General features: G+C 41.7%; 1 protein-coding gene across 5 annotated transcripts in view; it reads right to left on the bottom strand.

The window, feature by feature from the left end:
• Positions 1 to 2,791: 2,791 nt before the first annotated feature.
• The window catches only part of AMOT (angiomotin), an 83,167-nt gene continuing 64,638 nt past the window's right edge, over positions 2,792 to 21,320 (bottom strand). For 4 of the 5 annotated variants that reach the window (XM_073361156.2, XM_073361157.2, XM_073361154.2 and 1 more), the window contains 6 exons: positions 15,781 to 15,930; positions 13,024 to 13,214; positions 10,364 to 10,486; positions 9,396 to 9,628; positions 8,576 to 8,800; positions 2,792 to 8,079 (listed from right to left, as the gene is read on the bottom strand). In XM_073361156.2, the coding sequence (XP_073217257.1) occupies positions 7,979 to 8,079; positions 8,576 to 8,800; positions 9,396 to 9,628; positions 10,364 to 10,486; positions 13,024 to 13,214; positions 15,781 to 15,930 (1,023 nt within the window). In that variant the 3' untranslated portion in view covers positions 2,792 to 7,978. The remainder of the gene's footprint in view (positions 8,080 to 8,575; positions 8,801 to 9,395; positions 9,629 to 10,363; positions 10,487 to 13,023; positions 13,215 to 15,780; positions 15,931 to 21,320) is intronic. The other variant, XM_073361159.2, reaches the window with a different exon arrangement.

The following is a 21,320-nucleotide window of genomic DNA, read 5'->3' as shown; positions in this document are numbered from 1 at the left end:
GGTGGGCCCGCTGTGCATCCCTGACTCTTTCTCTTGCCCCTTGTCCCTGCTTGCCCCTTGCCCCTGCTTGCTCTCACCCATGCTCCTGCTTTCCAGGAGCCAATCAAAAAAAAAGAAGCAACAAGCTACATGCCAAAAACTAGCCAACAAGCAACTCATAAGACAATTAAGCCAAAAATAAGCCCAATTTTTGCCCCCCCCCCCTTTTTTTTTTGGTGTGGGTTTGGCATGTCTTGATTTCATGGTGATGGAGACACAAGAACCAATGCAGAACAGACCAACTAGCCAGAAAAAATATCTCCTCAATATCTCCCCAGCTCTCCGAACAAGCTTCTTTACCAGCAAATATTTCCTGTTTTGCCAAATTTCTGTCCTGTATCCTGGTTGTGCTCCTTCAGACATGCACAGTAGAAAGGAATAACAATTCATCCAGAAGAAATGAAAGACAACAACAACAAAATACTACAGACTGAGTTTTATTTTCCAGCTCCTGAGCATGGCAACAGAAAAAGAGAATAGTGCAAAAATAATTCTTCTGTTAGAAAACAACTCACTGTAAAACTTACTGGGGAAAGAAAGCAGTTACTCTGCCTAAGAAATGTTCCTTCTACTGTTAGGATCTCATAGACCTACCACTGGTGAACTCAGTTTTTTACTAAAATAAATACACAAATAAATAAATGTAGCTTTGTGGGGGGGGTTAAAAGGGGGGGGGACAAATTATTATCGATTGAAAGAAACACTATTCCTCACTCTCGACATTTGTGCTCATCAGTTTTTCCCAAAACTACAACAGATTATGTCATTACTCCCTGTCTCCTCCCCCCCTCAACAAAAATGTCCCTTTTAAGAGGCCTTTAACCCCCTGAAGAGCAAACGGGGCCTCTTGCTGCCATCCTGTTTTATACATTTCTAGGAAGTCAATTCCAGTTACAGGATTTGTTTTTACAAGAAAGATGCTCAGATTCTACATTACATAGGGGAGGGGAGTCATTCATCTGCCTATGTAAGTGACTCAAACTACACTGGGATTCTGTGTATTTTAGCAATTGTTTTAAAGCGTCTGTTAAAATATAATAAAACGGTTAGTATAATATAATTATGCTTGAAGTTGCTGTACTCCAATTAAACCTAGGCCAGATATGAAAAGCTCAGTGGAAAGCAATAACATCCCTTTAAAAGTATTGTCATGTGTACGCTAGCCAACGAATTGTCTGGGGCTGTAAGCTAGCTTTCCATTGGTGTACTGTGTTCAATTAGAGCCCCTTTTCCTGGTAAAGGGAGTTACATACATGCCAAGGAAACAACAGAACCCTACACTTTTCCAGTTTCAGTCTGCAATGACATGGATCTATTTTTCCATGTAAAGATCCAGCCATTTAAAAACAGAGTACCAAATTAAATTAGAATTTGTTTTTAATTTAAACCCAAACATTTGGCACATCAAGACTCAAAGAGCAAGGAGAGAGAAAACTCACACCAAACACTTGCCCCAAAAGTGTTTTTCTAAGCAATAATACTGGGAACTGTGCAACCCGGAAGGACAGAACACACTGGGACAGCTGTATTGTAAGGCTTGCCACGTATGGATGTGCTAAAACAGGTCTGTCAAACCAGTGCAAGGACAAGAGAGAACCAGACTTATCACTGCAACGGCCCTGATCCAACACTCATTGTAGTCAATAGGAGTCTTTCTACACTGTCGTCAGTGGGTGCTGGGTAAGGCTCCTGAACTTTAATGAACTTTGGCTACATTCACAATAAATGGCCAAACTATGTTATGAACTGGGTTTTGCACCATGTTTAAATGGTGTTTAAAAGGCAATTTGCAAATGCACTACAGTTGCACTGCAGAAAAGCCAACTGTGCAGAAATCCACTGCTGTTGTCCATGGATTACACAGCTAAACAACAAGACAAATGAGCTCGCAAGCAAGGGAGACAGACAGAGACACACCCACCCTCCATTAAAATTTCTGTAGTGCTGTGACCAATTGTTTTAATTTAACCTCTGGCTCCCAGATTTGCTGACTCAGTATTATTTAAGAAACTATTGGCAGCTCATGAAGATTAGAAATATCAAGCTCCTCTTCTAAAGATTAACAATGAAAACACATCAACTCCGACAAGCCTGCTGAGACCTACTCACCTCCAGATGATCATCATTCTTTCCCTTCCAATGCAAGATAAGGGTGAAAATAAAGAAAAGAAATGGAAGTATTCAACTCATACCAGAAGTAAACGAACAAACTTTACATCAGCAGCTTAAACACAAAGGGCAAGCTTTTCAAAAGTAACTTGTGATTTTGGGTACCCAATTTCAGGCAAGCAAAAATGGCCAGATTTTCAAACAGTGGGCCCTTCTCAAATTGGGTAACCAAAAATTGAAGAACCCTAAATTGTCAGTGCTAGTCAAAATGTTCCAAATTTAAATTTTTCAACCCCGGGGGAGGGGAGGAAAGAAAGGGGATTAATTTTTTGCCAAACATTTTTCAGAAAAAATTTGATCCTGTTTTTCTGACCTGCTATATAATTGGTTGGGAAAATTCACATTTTGCTTTTTTGACCAAAAAATTTTTCAGCTAAAAAAGGGACACCCCCCCCCCCCAAATTCAAAAAAATAGAAGTTTCCCCACATTTCAACCACATTTTTGAAAATGTGAGCCAGAGAACTGGATTCTCCTCTCACACTGGTGCAAACTCCATTTACTCCGATCTACACCTGCGTAAGTGAGATCAGATCAGGTCCCAAAGTGAATTGGATTGAGTGTTAATACCCCTTTTTGGCATACACAGAAAATGTCTTTGGTAATTAAAAACAAAAACAAAAAAAGCAAACCTATGATAAAAATAAATTTCAAAACACAGGATCCACATTTTAAAACACATTGAAGATATTTTTATGGCTAACTACAGACATGATAATACAGACATTTACAAAAGATTTAGTGCATATTTACACTTTTTAAAAAAGAATTAAAGCTGCCACATTCTTCAAAGATTTTAGGGCTATTTCAACAAGTGAGTTACAAAAGAGCTCATTCCCCAATTATGAAATCAACTTGACAATTTAAACAAAAAGGAAAAAAATAATCCACACAATTTATTTTAATATAGATTTATATAGAAAAAAAGACCATTCTCTTGATACATTTTCTACGGTTGTTAAATAGCAAACTTATCATGTTTCCATTCATGGTTTGATATTTTGGACCCTAAAAGATAAGCAGCACATTGGTCAGTTTCTTCTGGCTCTTCCCTGTAGGTCACAACTCCAGGGAAAGGAAAACCAAGACAGCATAAAATGTAACCCATCTAACAATTACTATTCTATAAATGGAGAACTAGAGGACTAGAATCCTGGAGAATATCTCTCAGAATCACTGAGGTCAATGGGAGTTTTACCATTGAGTCTATGGAGAGGCAAACCTCTAAAGGTTCTGATCAGCATCAAGTTGACCTGTGGATATTGAGTGGAATCCCAAAGGACAAGTCACCCGAGATTTATTTCAACACTTCTGCTTCTGGTCCCAGCCAGAAAGCGGAGGTGACTGAAAAATTATTTAAACATTTGAGAACTAAAACAAAACCCCCAAAGGCTCTGCTTGAGTTAGGAGAGGGAAGGGCCTGTTATTTTAATCTAAACTCCTTAGCTCAGTACTTGTTTTACATTTACACAACAGTGCAAACAAGACAGGTTTCAATGCTTTCCTGAAAGCCTAAGAAACATTACTAGAAATCATAAACTAAAACCACCCTAGAGTAAGATCTTTTGGGGGGAGGAAAAGAAGTATTTTCTTCATAAATACAGTAGTACAATTATATTTACTGTCTTTTACTTTCTAGACATAAAACTGCTAGCTTTTTTAAAAGTTCCTATATGAATATACGAAAAGAGAACCCCTAGGCACATCTGACACAGCGTGGAGAATTACAGTAAATCCTGTGCAGGCGCTCACCAGTCCTAATGGGTGTTAAAATCCAGAGGCCAAAAAAAGTCTGTCCATACTAAATGTGCGGTGTTACACGACCGCCAGTGTAATGACCAGATAAACAACAGTCTCTGTGGTGGCTGCTAGTAATAGGATTCACTGGACAGATGTCTAGAGAGACTATTGCAACACATAATTTGAGCAATGGATTCCTGGAGCATGCAGTGTTCTTGGTAACTTTTGAGTGAATCCTGCAAACCAGCCGCATGGATAGCTCTTAGGAAAACCCACTAACTCATTTAATCAACAAACAGCTGTTAGATGGGAGCATTTAAAGTCACCAGTGACATGGGGCCATATCTGAACCAATCATCTAGTGATGAAAGGTTCTGTCTCCTATTACTCAGTCCCCTAGGCCATCAAATCTCAGGGAGTTCCCCATAGAAAGCATTTGTGGGATTGGACACTTTGTGAGCATTTAAGGGGAAAGAGAAAGAGATGAAAAATGTATGCTTGTTCTGCTCTACAAAGAGGAATATGAGGTTTTCCTTATAAAAGCTGCAACTCTGCTTCTAATACCCGAGTTTAAGACAAACTCTTAGTCTAAAGTTTGGTTTGAGATTTAAGCTCATTGCAAGTACTTTGAATTACAATCTTACTTCAGTAGAAAGTAGTCTACAGAAAGAAAAGGACCAGGTGTGCAGTTTGACTTCTTTAAGTAGCTTCTGTTTAAAAACAAAACTGAAAAATCTGTACAGAGAAAGACTGAAAACTATATCACACGACTCCCACAAAGAAAGCAGCTTGTTTAGATTCACATCAGGATCACTCAGGGAAGACTTAGGGGAAAGCACATATTCCTGATGGCTCCTAGTTTGTCAACCCAGCAAGAGGACCTCAGATCCCCAGCTCACACAAGAATAATCCACCTTTTTTTCCTTTCTTTCTTTTTTAAATGGCTGACTGTAATAAAAACTTAACTCACGACATCAGTGCTAGAAAACAGGGAAATTAACTAAAGCAATATGAAATTGTGGGCAATGTTTCCTTCCAAACTCATTCACATTTGCACAGAACTGCCAAAGGCAACATGTAATACTGAAGTTTTTCATTACTGGAGACCTCTAGCCTGCATTTTCAGGAGGAGACCATTGCTGTGCAGGTTCTGTGTTTCATTCAGAAAGCTTAACCCTCTATTTCTTTTCTTCATCAGAATAATTACAATGGAATTTTGTTATAAGGAATGAGTTGGGGGAGGACAAACAACCAGTGTTGACTGGTCCATCCTAATCATCAACACACATGGACCCAGGCAAATTGGAGTTTACCCAATCAGACATATGTGCATAATTGATCCATAAATTTTAGTTCCAATGCCGGTCAACTGAGTTAGAATGGACTAATGGGCACAGGATAGAACATTTCTTCCCTGCCTCTGAGTAGCACTCAAGAAGGTACAATTTTCCCAGACTTTGAAAGACTAACGAAAAGACTTCCACTTCTCACCCTGAATCCCTCTCACAGCTATACTCTCAATCTCCCTAGCTGTTCACTGTATTAAACCCAGCACACAAAATGTACAATGGGAACAATCCTACGGCAGGAAGATGGATAAGGTCACACAATGCATCCAATGACAACAAAGAAAGGAGAAGCATCATTTAGAATCATCCCAGGTAGGCATTACTTGATGTCATGGGATGAAATTAAGCAAAAAAGAACATTAGGTATTTTCAACAGTGACAGCTATGAGGCTGTGAAGGGCATCCCCATGGGAAGGGGAAGAACACTTGCCTGGACAAAATATAACAGAATGAACTTTAAGGAACAATTCTGTACAGGCCAAGAGGAAAGGCGAGGACCTATCTGGTAGAGCTGGGCCAACTCTTAAAGTACAGCTCTGAATTATCCCACACATTGTGGGTGTCCAGTTTTGGGGGGTGGATTCAGGCTGTTAGAGAAAGAGGTCAGTGGCAAAGTTAGGGTATTTGCACTGTGGCCATCTCTTACCAACATACTTTGCCATCTCTAAATTTTATGGTTCTAAGAGCTCTCAATGATTAAAATTAGCAAGTGGCAAACCCACCAGGACCGAGAGGAATTGCCTTTCAAGAGTAAAGCATGATTCATTCTGCTGAACGAATGCTTCAAGTAAAATATAATCCCACTCTGAGCGGATATTCGGGCATTACAGTGTTAACTTTGGGACAGGATGAAAACCAAGAAAGGTATCTGAGGCCTACTAATGGGGGACACCTTCCTGGGTTTTCTTCTCCCCTGTAAAATCCAGGCTGCTCCCACTGATCTGTTAAGGCCAATTACTTTAATCCTTTTAAAAGCCGATTAGCCAGAGGCTAGAAGACACAGTACCAATAGGTGATAGTGCTGCAGCCTCCATACTCCCACTGCAATTTAGGGCCTAATGCACTAAGGTGCCTGGTGCTCTCGACTCAGTGGGAGTGAAGGGTACTGAGCCCATTGTAGGATAAGGCTTGGTGCTTTAACGGGAAGCTACTTCACTCCATGGCAAGATTTGGCTACTACAATGCTGTAGTGGAATTTTGGGATCAGCTGAGATGCTTTATCAGCACTGTCAGGTAAAGACATAAAATTTAAGGAAACCAAGTGTTTTAAAACAAACTAATATTAATACAAGTGTTTTCATAATTTTTTAAAAAAACCCTCAAAACAAACCTTTTTTAAAATGTGTCTGAACACCCCCCCTGCAGGGTTTGCAACCCATGTACTGCAGCATTTGGGCTAGTTCCTAAAAACCTGAAAGTGAAACTGATGATGAACAACTGTGAAACTTATTCCCTTAAATACTTTAAAACACAGAAATGCTGCTCTCTCCAGTTAGAAGAGGAAAATATTTTGGAAGCACACAGAATTTGCCACTTGAAACTTATAACAATGACCAACTGTACCCTTTGCCTTGTATAAGGTACGAACTTGGACACTTTGCTATATGAAAAGAGAATCCGTTATTTCATGGAATGAGGGACATACAAACTAGAAAGAGATTTGAAATAGAGGGAAATATACCAAAAATAATTCTCTATCAAGGTCTAATGCAGCAGATCAAGTTGCTAATATTCAAATACTACAGGGCTCAACACCTACACTGGTGGAAATTCAGAGTAATTCCACTGAAGACAGCGGAGTTACAAAGGTGAAAAACAGATGTTATTGAGATCAGGATTAGGCCCAGTTTCTTCATATTTATTAACTTAAAACCTGAATGCAATATATTATTTATCTACTGTATAAATTACTCAAAATTATATATGTATAAAAGTACTGGGGACCCTCTGATACTGCTGAAAATAACAAACATGACATTAATCTCTGGAGTTATTAAAAATAATGTGACTGAGATAGAGTACAAAAAAACCCAAAAAAAGTGCATGAGCACATTGTGAAAACTGAAATCCTTCCAGCCATGGAATATGGGATATCCATATTGACTTCATACTACTGAGGGCAATAGAGAAAAAAAGCTCCCTTGATCATCTCTTATGAGTTTTACAAAGCTACTCAGAATACCTGTACTCTGGAGCCTTCAGTGACATTCAGAACAAAGCACACCAATCTGGTTGTGATGTTACGTGGTCATTGTGTGACCTGGTGCTCAATAAATTTGCAGAGTCATTACGCCCATCTTGGCAGTGTTCAAATGAAATTAACCAACTGCTGTGAAAGTAAGTACTATTTTTTTTTAAAAAAATACAAGGTTTTAAAAATACTGAAATTAAAAATAGAATTTAGTGCATTTAAGACCTTGGTTTTATCCAGACATTACCAGATCCAGTATTTAAAAACAAGCTTGGGGAGGAAGAGAGGGGAGGGAACGACTTTCAAAGAACAAGTATTTTATAATTTAGAACAAATTATAAATTAACCTGTCCACATTTTGGAGACATAATATACAAGAGCAAAGAGCTGAGTGTTCCTTTATTACTCAGGTATTCTATTTTTTCTAATAAAAATGTCTTTTTTAAAAAAATTCTTGCTATTGTGTCCCAGCTTTGATACAAGTTCAGCCTTTCAGATGAGGTATTCCACCATTTCTGCATCAGTGAGGTCCTGCCCCAAGCTGTGAACAGGCGGTTTTCTTTCCAAAGTGCTGGAGTGGAAAACTGGCCCATCTATATCAAGAGGAGGAAACATATCAGAAAGAATCAAGCTATAACTCCAGTTGCCAACTACAGCTACAGTGGGGATATTATTGGAAGAAGGGAGTTTCCTGCTTATTCATAAAGGCAGTTTGTGATGCTGGCCAACAGACTGACAGCAGCTCTTGAAATTTAAAAATTCAGATTTTCTCTCTCTTTCCTTACTTTCTCTCTTTCATAGTTATGCAATGATGTACAAATCTGCAGTGCGTTAAACTCAGTATAGTCACTCTGGCTTTACACCAACGTAATGGAGATCAGAACCTGTCCCTTTGGCATTAACCTTTCACCAAATGGCGCTCTGAGATCCAGCCTTTACTGTGATAATCACCTAGCTCATATCACCCTTCCAACATCTAAACCCATAGAATTGGCAGTCCCAAAAGGCTCTGCATGACTAGCACCCTGAAACAGAAATTACACCGACCTCATACCAATGCTCCACTGGGGACCAGCTGGGTCTCGTTACCTGTTTTGTCTGAACTGTAGGGCATGCTGGTCGTGGGAAGTCGCCCGGGTACAAGGGCCACAGCAGAGGAAGCAGCTTTATTTTGTTCACTTCCCCTGTCTGTCTGAGTGCTGCAGTCTCGGCTGCCCGTTTTCGAGTGTGCAGACAGCAGCGGGGTGGAGGGAAGGACTGGCGAGGGCGTTGAAGAAATGGATTCCGAGCGATATTCTGGACCCAGCAGAACACCTTTGTGGACAGAAAGGGAAGAAATTTTAAAGCACTTACATATAAGGAGCATCTCAGCACTAGTTCTGTCCAGTTCACAGTTTTGCACTTCTCCCCCTCCTTTCAACGGCCAATCTCGAAGTGCTTTACGAAGGACTGCATTATCCCCATTTTACAGACGGGGAAAGTAAGGCACAGATGTTGGGAAAACCAAGGTCGCTCAGCACTATAAAGGTAATGTTGGAATAGGTTTAATCTCCTAGGCCCTATCTCCAACCACTAGACAATGCTGCTTCCCCTCCACGGCCCACTTCTGCGTAGTCCTGCTCACCCTGAAGTCAATTGCAAAAAATTCCCATTTTCAGCAATGGGAGAAGGTTTGGGCCCCAAGCCATTTACAGAAAAAATAACTAATAACTTGGACTAACTACAACACATTTTCTCCAAATAAAGGCTGTGAGCCCTTCAGGCCAGTGACCATATCTTTGTATCTGTTTGTGGCGGACCTAGCACCCTCAGTCAGGACATCGTCCTTCCATTGCTTGCACTGCCCCGAGTGGTTTTAGACTGCGCTCCCTTAACATAACTAACCATGCTTTTGTTAGGATTACGTTACCTAAACTGCCCTTCCAGCTTTTGTCCTCCCTCTTCTCTTCCAATATGGGAGTGCTGCTCAGTGTTGAAGAGTGGGACAGCAAGCCTGATCCAGCGTTAGAAATTGACATCAGGGACTTAGCTGGTCTCATTGAAGATAGCTGATCCGTCTTACTGGTCTCTTTCCGGGAGCGCTGCTGGAGGACTTTAATCATGGCATCCTTTTCAATGATCTGAGCATGGAGAGTCTTTATCCTAAGAGGATAACAAAAAGAACAGTATCTTCAGGCTGATGCTTCAAAGTCCACTGTGTTCTCGTAACTATCCCTTGCTTTTTAGGCATTCGGGGAATTAGTGCAGCTCTTTGTTAAAGAGAATGCAACTGAGCTAACTAACTTGAATAATGGGTGCTCACTGGCCCATCGTGGCATAGGGCCAGATCATGGACAAGACATTTTACACTTGAGAGATTTTCACTGAGCTCCCCACCTCAGGCTACTGGACACAACAACTGCAGCATCAGTTTGAGATCCAAGAGCTATGGCCAGAAAGCGAAGGGATAAGGAAGAGGAGGAATTAATGCTCTTCAGCAAATCTGCACTGTGCCAAACACCAAGACAAACACCCCCATGGAACCGCACTGTTAAGACATGATCCAAATTTACCTGAGCGTGGTGTTAGAAGCACACGTCTGTATGAAGGTGGTGAAGAGGAACAAGAAGAGCAGACAAATATGGACAGAACATTAAAAAAATAAATAGAATCAAGAGTCTGAGGGGCATTTTACTTATGAATCCAAACCATACCAACAGTGAAAGAAAATGCAATTGTTTTGTTCAACCAAGTGAACACAACCTGGTATCTCTCATTTTTCATTGCTATAAGTGAGGCTACCAATACCCCGACACGATGATTCCCAATAGCCTGCCCCAGCCATCAACTTAAAATTACAATGCGAAAGAAGCTGTCTGAAAACAAACTGTATTTTACCTGCCCTCCATGTCAAGACACCGCCTATTGGCCATCAGGATCTCCTCTTCTTCCTTCTGAATGCGAGCTTCCAAAGAGGTGTCGTAGCTAGCATTAGGTGAGTGGCTGATCACAGTTGTGTCCCTGAGAATGAGCAGTATAGCAGATAAAGGACCATAGGAATGCACTGTCCTCATCCCAACAGCACACAATGATCTCTCAAAACTATTTAACAAAGATATCCACTTCTTTGAGTAAAGGCTTGTTCAAGGTCTCCATTTCTGGCTATGGATCTCAAACCAGGAAAACCCATCTCCCAGCACTAAAGAAACAATACAGATGCCTTAAGTCACTAAAAACAAGGGCCTACTCTACACACAGTCCTGCTCATCTAAAGGTGTGTTTCTAAACGGATTTAGTTAAACCCAGGCAAGTTTGTGTGTAGTCCAGGACAAGGATGTAGGGAAAATGGCACCCCAGGATGAGAGGCTAGACACATATATTCTCTTTTAAGCTAGAATATAGTGAATTTGTGTCTGATGATTTTAGATATATAGTCCTCTCTCCTACAGGCTAGTGCTCAAATATTCTGGGTACTGGTTGGATATGGAGTATAAACAGCTCTCTTTCACTTTAACTTCTACACAACACACTTAGGGTTCCCCATTGCAGTGGTTCTCAACCTGTTTACCATTAGTGTGTACCAATACTACCTGTATGGCCCTTAGGAGGTCACACGGGCCACAGCTCTGTGCTAACTGGGCCACAGGTTGAGAACCACTGTCCCATTGCAATCTTTGCATAGTCTACTAAACACATACCAAGCATTTAATGCTGCTATACCCTTACATTTCAGATAGATTTCTTTTTAACATGTCCTAGGAAGACCAGCCTGCCATTTAGGTTAAAAACACCACACACCAAACACTCAGGCTCAGATTTTCGAAATCAGTTAGGGGATACAGACACCAAATAGGAACTGGACATCCAAACCCCTTAGGTGGTTTTGAGAGTCTCAGCCCAAATGTTACAGTAGGATGAGAAGAGAGTTTATGTTATTATTCTGTAGCATCCCATATTTTAAACAATGCGATGCAGGCTAATAAAACTAATACAGCAATATTACAACCCTTGTTCACTTCAATACCAGTCATCATGCTATGCCATTATACCACCATGTGGGTCCTAACAATTAGAAGGCCCCATACAACATAAATGCACATTCAAATAACATTAAGACTGCAGCAACCTGAGACAGGATGAGAGCTACCAAATCATTATAATGTGCCAATTTTACTTCCCATGGCTGGCAGGGTTAAGAGTGGAGCGGCCAGCATACCTCTCACTCTGCCAAGGCACGAACAGGGGATGCAGTGAATGGCAAAACCCCAAAATAAGGAACACAAAGACTATTCAGACAGGAAGCTTAAAAATGGTGTCGCCTTGAAATGAGGAACATTTGGGAGGAATGGTGGCCAATCTTAACTTGGAATTAACTTTCTGACTGTCAGATGCTAGGGAAGTACTAGATCTGTCTCTTTTAAGGACCAGCAGTTGGAAGGAAACAGGAAACTAAAGTCTGGAGATGGGAGCTTTCCTGACTCTGGAAACCTTCCTTGCTTGTTTACTTAAATACAACATCAACTGGCTTAATGTGTCCTCTCCCCATATGTGACAACCAACGGACCACACTCCTACTTATCAGCGTGGACTGAAAATATAACATGTCCCCTGGACACACATTAAAGAAGCCATTTAGAGAATCTCAGGGAAGCTGGAAAACAGTGCACAAGAAGCATTAATACCTTGAGGTAACAGGCTGCTTCTGGAGTGAGAGAAGATAACCCTTTAAATGCTAATGCAGCAAACACTGCAGCTCTCCTCGCTGATTTTTATAATGATCCTGCAATAAGTTACGAACCTAGGCAAAAGTACCAAAGTTGCAACATCTGCACTTGAATCTGGTTTACAAAATGGACTAAAATAAAGCCCTCTGTCAGGAGGCAGGCACCAGTTAGCAATAAAATCACATGTAAGCACCGCCCAATTGCACTCCATTAGCAGCACTTGCTCACCAGCTAACTGAAGCCTATTGACAGCAAGTATTTCTGGATAGTCGTCTTGGAATCTAAGCTGGATACCAAATTTCAGACACCATTCCCTCCCTGCCCCCACAAACGATGCCATCTTATGCAGCCAAATGCTTTAAGCGGAATTTCTGTGTATGTGTTTTTGGTTAACAGCCATATTGTGGACAATACCACAAAGTAGTTTGCAAAAATAGTCTGGTGAACAAATGTGGCATTCAGGCCAAATGTGAATCACCACGCTTCCCAGATCTTACGTGACGGCAGCAAGGACAGATTCTTGTAAATCTTTTTCTACTCTACCATCTATTTTTGAATCAACAGCTTCCAGGAGCCATTCAGATGAATACTTGTATGAAAAACACAGTTCTTTCATTTGAGGAAACAGTCCCTTCAAAGTTTCTAAATGCTGGCAACTATGCAGAAATCCCAGTGAAAGCAGCCAAGCTCTACCTCCATTCCAGGAGTTTTAGCTGATGATGTGTGCAGGGCAAGGGGAGGTGTCATGGAAAAGTGAGACTCAGGGTAACATTCGTTGGTAGGAAATATGACATTCTACTGGAAAAATACCCTGCTATGAATAGTCTCATTTACCTCTGAGCAGCCACCGTAGCTGCTGCATCCAAAGCAAACTGTCTCATCACACTCTCCTCTAGGTACTTCTGTTCCCATTTAGTCATGTCGGCTTCCAGGGCAAGAATTCTCTCCTCCTTCTCCCGCAGGAGTTCCATAAGTGCTGTGGCGTTGTACTCCGAGGCACTGGCAGTCTGAGATGTACCTTGACGCTGATTTTCAAAAGAACAAAATGCATCAGAATAGATTTGGAAGACCCTGTTCTCACACGGGGGATGAAGAGGCCGGGTTAGTTATCAGCTTAATGGAGCAATCGTTGGGCAGAATTCTATGGCCTGCGTTATGCAGGAGGTCAGACCAGATGATCGTAATGGTCCCTTCAAGCTTTAAAATTCATAAATCACCAGCTGGGGCAAATCAGCTGAGCTCCACTGAAGCCATTGAAGATATGCTGATTTACCCCAGCTGAGAATCTGCCCCATGAATAATTCTGTTCATGAACACCGTGACCCAATTAATATTAGATAATACCCACACACCTACCACCACTACTCTCTCTCTCTATATATATATATCTATATTCTGGAAAGCTGTATCTTGTTACTCAGATGTGGTGATTAAAGCCCATCTACACAGCCAAAATAATAGGGGTCCCAATTCCAATATCACTCCAGTTTTACACTAAAGTAAGTAATGCCTCTACCTTAAATGGAGTTGCACCAGAGTAAGCAAGATTTGAATCAGGCTAAAAGAGTTTAACAATGATTGGTAATGTTGTGCCACACTGAGTTATGAACAAGCGATGTGGATAAAGACCCAGCCACATCATAACCAGGTGAAAAAAATGCTTTTGCCTTGTATTGAGATTTCCAACACAGCTCCAATCACAAGATGCAGCATGTGACATCATTCACTTATTACAATAAGGAATATAATTAGTTAGAAAAGCAAGCTTTGTTTATAATGAAAAGATGGAAAGTGTCTGGCACAATGACAAAAAGCCACTAGAGGCAAGGGAACTAGAACTAGGAGAAGACAATGTATGAGACCCCTTGTAATTTTTGCAAAATGAATCCCGGGTATTAGAAAAGGGGCTGAGATTAGACATTGTCACATATAAAGTGGGATCACATGCTATACTTGGGAACTGAGGGGGGGAAGTAATTAAACTCTAAGAGGAGGTTTGGAACATAGATACATTTATTCCATTTGGAGCCAATAAGCCAAAGAGAGGCATACTGGAAAATACAAAAAGATGTTTGAGATTTTCTATGCTAAAAGCTCAAAGAATAATATTAAACAGGAAAGTATTATAAGGAGACTTTTCTGGGAGTGCAAGACCTTGTGCCCAGAAAGTTAGTTATGAAAAGCTCATTTATAAGAGAAGGAATCAAACAGACAGACAATCTAATATGTGTGACTCAGGGTTCAGATTATTTTACATTTTCTGTTTCCTTAAGATGAACCATGGTTTAAAGCAAAAATCTTGTTACGTCCACTTACAAGTTGTTGGTTTTAAATAACCTTGTAATTTGAACACTGCAAATAATTCTCAAATTATGTCAATTCGATATATTTTCTGTATTAGATAGGAAGAATTTTTAAATAACATTTATATCTAAACCCATTATAGAATGTGTTAAATCTGGTCTTCTTCCAAGACAGTTTCATTAATAATATAACTTATTTCTTCCTTCGTATACTTAAGTTTTTGTTTAAATTTTTTTTTATTAATCCTATCATTAGAGTTAATCACATAATATCATATCATTTCTAGTAAAAAAATGGAAGTAGTTTACCATTTAATTTACTGTCTATTATATTGTGGCATATGTTTCAGTCAATTGGATTTTTAGCTGTAATCTGAGACAGCCCCCAGTGTCCCCAAAAAACAGTTAACTGCAGACTATCATATTGTCGTAATTCTTCTCCCTCACTTATGGCATATCTGCATTTGCATTGTTAGTCCTGTTTTACCTTGTGTTAATTAAATAATTGTTAATTCTAGAGCAAATGTTTGTTCTAGGGTTTAAACATTTGTTCCTAGTCACATTTAACTCTATGTTGCAGTTTAGGGCTAAACACAACGAGGAACAAATATCTGTATCCTACTTACACCAGAATTTACAATCACATTAATTAACGTGTGTTAACATGGGGTCAAACAGGACTCAGAATTCAAATTCAATTCATACTGTCCCCAGAAAAAATGTTTTCCTTTCATCCCATTGTAAAAATGGGCTCAATACAAATTGTTAGAGCATATTATATATTAGTGGTTACAAATTTCCATCAACAGCATTTATGTTATCAGGCTTCAAAAGCCTTCCAAAGAGCTTCTGTCTTCAGGCCAATGTTTGAGCCTGTGTGAACAGATGTGACCACCTAACATATCTTGACAGGAATGGGGATGTGTGTGTCAGGGGTGTCTTAAAAATTAAAGACAAATTACAAATTAAAATGCAAAGCAGGAGTCATTAAAAGTCCAAAACAATTTCGAGATATATGCCTGCAGCCTCCCAGATGAGGAATCAGCTATTATTTTTAATTTTAAAACGTTGGGATAGAATTTAAAGGTTTATTCAGTTGAGTGAAACCAATACCAACCCAGCAAGGTAATGGCAACATTTTGCAAAAGAATATTTTTGCTATAGTTCTATACAAAAGAGGGGAAAGATCATGCTCTGCTGCATGTTTTGTGCATGTTTAGACAGGAAAACCTTACTAGGAATATACTGGCATGAAAAACTGCTCAGTACATGGACTAATCCAGGTTACCTGCTGCATCCGGAGAGACTCCAGTTCTCTCTCCAGGCGAGTTCGGAGCCGGTGCTCCAACTGTTCTCGCTTCTCGCAGGCTGCCTGCAGTTGAACCAGTGCCTGCTGCATCTTCTCCACCTTCTCCACATAAACCTGCTTCTTTTTCAGCTGAAACAAGAGAGGACAATGATAATAACTTTAGTTCCCACCTGCTCCCCGTTCTTCTTTCCTCTTCTCTCATTCCCAGTCACAGTTAGGCCCAATCTAGGTACCCATATGCCCTCCCCACCCCATTGCCTTAGTATCTGAACATTCACAAGCATTAATGAATATATCCTCACAACCTCCCTGTGAGGCAGGAAAGGATTATCTCCATTTTACAGATGGGGATCTGAGGCACAGACAGGATAAGTGATTTGCCCAAGTCACACCGGCAGTTTGTGTCAGAGCCAGGAATTACAGCTTGTCAAAAAATGCAGAGAAAGTTTTGAAAACATAAAAGGTTTTGACCAGCTCTACAAAGAATTACACACAGAACTCCTGCGCGCCAATCTGAGGCCATAACCATAAGACCATGAAGAGCACCAAAATAACATTATAACCAGATTAAGGACTTGTATTCTGTCCACACTGCAGACAGAATAGTGCTAGCAACAACTGTGCATGGTTCTAGGCATTGTTCCAGAGGCCAGAGTGACCTAGGAATTCCCACTCTATTCTTCTCTCTCACTGCCCCCGAAGACTTATGCTAGCCAAACCACATTAACCTATCAAAATTATCAGGCTGGGAGACCTATTTATGAAACATTAGGGCCCCAGCAGGATTAAAACACAGTCCAGACTTGTATGATTTTGTAACCTCAATTTGGTGCTATCTACACAAGCAAGTCCAATCTGTGTTATCTGGATCCTGGTACTACCAGATCACAGCAGACTCCCCCAGTATGGTAGTGTTCACAGTAATGAGATGTTAAAGATGACCTTGGGGAATCACGCTATGGCAGAGGTGGGCAAACTACGGCCCGCGGGCTACATCCAGCATGCGGGACCATCCTGCCCAGCCCCTGAGCTCCCAGCTGGGGAGGCTAGCTCCCGGCCCCACCCCCACAGCCTCAGCTCGCCACGCCGCCAGCGCTCTGGCCCGCCACTCCAGTGTGGTGGCGTGGCTGGCTCCAGCCGGGAAGCACGGCTGCAAGCTCTGAGTGGCATGGTAAGCACATGGGGAGCGGGGGGATTGGATAAGGGGCAGGGAGTCCTGGGGGGCAGTTAGGGGACAGGGGGAGGTTGGATGGGGCAAAGGTTCGGGGGGGGGGCGGTCAGGGGACAGGGAGCAGGCAGGGATTGGATAGATGTGGGAGTCCTGGGGGGCCTGTCAGGGGTCGGGGGTGTGGATAGGGGTCAGGGGGGTTGGATTGGGGGTGGGGCCCTGGAGGGCGGTTAGGGGTGGGGAGGTCCCAGGAGGGGGCGATCAGGGGACAAGGAACGGGGGGGGGGAGTGGTTGGGAAGTGGGAAGGGAGGGGGGGGGGCAGGCTGTTTGGGGAGGCACAGCCTTGCCTAACCCGCCCTCCATACAGTTTCGCAGTCCCGATGTGGGCCTCGGGCCAAAAAGTTTGCCCACCCCTGCACATTTAAAGACCATACTATAAACACACCCAAGAGCCATGCTAGAATATGCTTTGGCCTTTCTCATATGGAGAGGCCCAAACCACGTGTTATCCATGTTAAGGAACCATGGCCCAACTCTGTTTGAAGGGTTTAAACGCAGTGGATACTGCAGTCCAAATGAGGCCTACAACACAGCTATAAAGATGGTTGCCAGAGGAGAAAAATACGAACAACTGTTGTTAGCTAGGTTTGGGCTTCAAGTGCTGGGCAGGGCCCTAGGTGATGACAACCCGCTGACTACCCTTGGGTGAATTCTGCGCCGCAGCAGAAAAATGCCCCCTCTACACCACTACCCCCCCGCAGATTCTCTTTGTTTCCTTGCAGAAAATGGTTTCTGTGGGGAAGAAAAGAGAAGCTGCACCAGTGCTCACTCACCTCTCTTCCTCCCCCCCCCCCCCCCCACCAGCTCAGATGCATTTGTTCAGGCAGCCAGGGGAGAGAGAAATCACTGGGGCAAAGGGGGTGGGGGATCTCGGAATTAGTCCTAGTAGTTTCCTCCCGCCCTTCCTTCCCTGCACAGAACAACCAGGGCTGGGTTAGATCAACCCCCAGAAACTTCCCCTGGCTGCAGGAAGCTCTGCACCGTCTGGGTGCGGGGGGGAGGCTGAGCAGTGGTGGTGGGGTTTGGACAGGGGGGGTCCCAGATGCACAGGGGTTGGGCAGACAGCAGAACAACTCGCTGTACAGTGACCCTTCCACCCACCCGTGCATCCCTTTCCTTCTCTGTACCCAGAACCCCACTCCGAGTCCCTGTGCGTACAGATTCACCCCCGCACCCAAACTGTGCCACACAGAACCCTGGTACTCGGAATTCTATGCCAAACAATTAAAAATTTTAAAATTCTGCAAAGTTCTGCATATTTTATTTGTCAAAATAGCACAATATAATCAGACCATTTTCAATTATTTTGGTAATTTATTTCAAAATACTTGTCAGCAAATAATTGAAAATGATGTGATTAAATTGTATTATTTTATCAAATAAATACGCAGAATTTTAAAATATTGTGGGCAGAATTTTTAATTGTTGGCACAGAATTCCCTCAGCGTAACTGACACAATAATGGCTGAAGAAGGCAGTACTCCCTGGGAGACTCAGAGCCCAATTTGCAGGGGACACTGTTGCAAAATTTAGACTCTCTTGATTTCCCTATGTCATCCCTCAAAAAATTCTCATCATATGCTCCTCAGTCCCTCTGCATCAAGCCACTATAGATGGTGCTTAATTTGTAATGAAAGAGGTGCTGGGGCTCAAGCAATTTTTTTACTTTCGTAACTGATGTGACAAGCCTAGAGGTGCTGCGGCTCAGCCCTGGCAAGCGCTGGCACAAATTAAGTACTGACTATCAAGAACCCAGTGTGAGTAGTACAGTAGGTAAGCTGCAGACAGCAACATCTTATTTTCCACCAGTCCCAAGTCTGATATCATTTATTCTCAAACTCAGCAGACACCTAATCTCACAGCATGATGCCGTGCTGCTGCCCTAAAGGATTTTCCAGAGACTGGTATTTTATTATAAAGGTATGATAAACAATGAGTAACCCAACCAAAGATTTCCCAAACAGGGCAGGTACAGTAAGTAGGTATTTTTACCTCTCGATTGCTCAAGATTTCAAATGTATTTGAATCAGGAGATGCAAGAACATGTTAATGCAATTTTACATTAAACTCTTGCTATTGAAAACAATGATTTAAAAAAATGATGATATGAAGATTGAAATTGTTGGATGAATAGCTCTAAGTGCTTTACAAGGATTAAACTAACCCTTTTAATTCCCCAGTAAGGTGGATATTACTGTACCAGTTTTACAGTTGAGTTAATGGAGGCTCAGAGCAGTTAAGTGACTGCCAAAACTCATATGCAGTGCGTTAGCAGCAGAGCCAAGAACAGAACCCAGGAGTTTCTGGTTCTGAGTCCTTGTTTTTGCACAGGGGTCACACTTTCTGTACAAATGCAGGGTACAACATGATAAAGTGCTTGGGAAAATGCAAAAACACAGTAATTCATGCAGGAAAATTAGCAATGATCTCTAACTCTCTAATGCATGAAATAAACCAAGGATCTTGGTTCTCCCAGTGCTATCCAATGAGTTACTATATTTCCAAAATTTTGTAAAGCACAATTTTTTTAAAAAAAGCAGCCAATCACCTGCTAAAAGAAAATACATTTACTAGTTTTATAATTAAATAAATGTGAGAATGTGTGTGGATTAAGTTTTTGGCCTACAGTCAACAAATACCAAGAGCCCAGCCAAAAAAAGAATTAGGCCACAGAAATTCAACTGAAATGTTCACTTTGAAAATACTCCCAGCAGCCGAACCTGCAGGTGAAATGTTGTAACACAAGTGATTGCCCAACATATTAGCACTGCCCGCACATGTTTAACTAATGTACCAAACCTAAAGTACAGGCATGGCTTGTTCAGTGGCTTTTCGTAAAGTCAGATTTCTTTTTCTTTAAAAGAAACCGGAGTTATCCTTTCCATGTCAAGCAGCATTAGGTACATAAAAAAATAAGTTTAAAAGGGGCTTTAGTACAGAAACACTTGAACTCATCTTTGTTCAACGAAATTAAAAGATGGGTAAATTTTAACATCCCTTTGGCTACATCTTCACTGCAAGCCCCTTGTGCTGAGGTAGGACCACTTACACCTAGACCATCCCTGACGGGTGTTTGTCCAACCTCTTCTTAAAAATCTCCAATCATGGGGATTCCCAAACCTTCCTTGGAACCCTGTTCCTGATCTTAAATACCCTTATAGTTAAAATCTCTTTCCTACTATCTAACCTAAATCTCCCTTGCTGGAGATTAAGCCCATTACTTCTTGTCCTACCTTCAGTGAACATGGAGAGTAATTGATCACAGTCCTCTTTATAACAGCCTTTAACATATCTGAAGACTGTTATCAGGTCCCCTCCTCAGTTGTCTTTTCTCAAGACTAAACATACCCTGGTTTTTTTTAATCTTTCCTCATAAGTCAAGTTTTCTAAAAAATTTTTTGTCATTTTTGTTGCTCTCCTCTGGACTCTCTCCAATTTGTCCACATCTTTCCTAAAGAGTGGCACTCAAAATTGAACACCGTACTCTAGCTGAGGCCTCACCAGTGCTGAGTAGAGCAGGGTAATTACCTCCCGTGTCTAAAGGCTTGTCTACATTACCTGCTGGATCGACAGGTAGCAATCAATCCAGCGGGGATCGATTTATCGCATCTAGTCTAGATGTGATAAATCGACCGCCAAGCACTCTCCAGTACTCCACCAGGGCGAGAGGCCAGGCGGAGTCGACGAGGGAGTGTCAGCCGTCAACTTACCTAAGTGAAGACACCGGGGTAAGTAGATCTAAGTACGTCAACTTCAGCTACTTTATTCACATAGCTGAAGTTGCGTAACTTAGATCGATCTCCCCACCCCACCCCACCCCACCCCACCCCCCTGGGTAGACCAGGCCTTACATACAACACTCCTGTTAACACACCCCAGAATGTTATTAGTCTTTTTTGCAACTGCATCGCACTGTGGACTCCCATTCAATTTGTGATCCACTACAGCCCCCAGATCCTTTTCAGCAGTACTTCCACCTAGCCAGTTATTCCCTATTTTGTAGCTGTGCATTTTATTTTTCCTTCCTAAGCGAAGTACTTTGCACTTGTCTTTATTTTTAATTCAGACCAATTCTCCAACTTGTTGAGGTTGTTCTGAATTTTAATCTGGTCTTCCAAAGTGCCTGTACCCAGGGTTCCTGGTGGGCTTGTACTCTGGCTGCTATCCCATGCTACTATGTCTACACAGCTATTGGTTACCCATGCTAGCTAGATTAAAGCTAGCATGAGTATCCTTGCCTGTGCTACAATCACACCTTAGATGCCTTTGAAAATTTGACTTCCCTAAAGT

Source organism: Lepidochelys kempii, chromosome 9, assembly GCF_965140285.1.
Source record: "Lepidochelys kempii isolate rLepKem1 chromosome 9, rLepKem1.hap1, whole genome shotgun sequence".
Taxonomy (NCBI): Eukaryota; Metazoa; Chordata; order Testudines; family Cheloniidae; genus Lepidochelys; species Lepidochelys kempii.
This window is presented reverse-complemented; position numbering and strand designations above follow the sequence as displayed.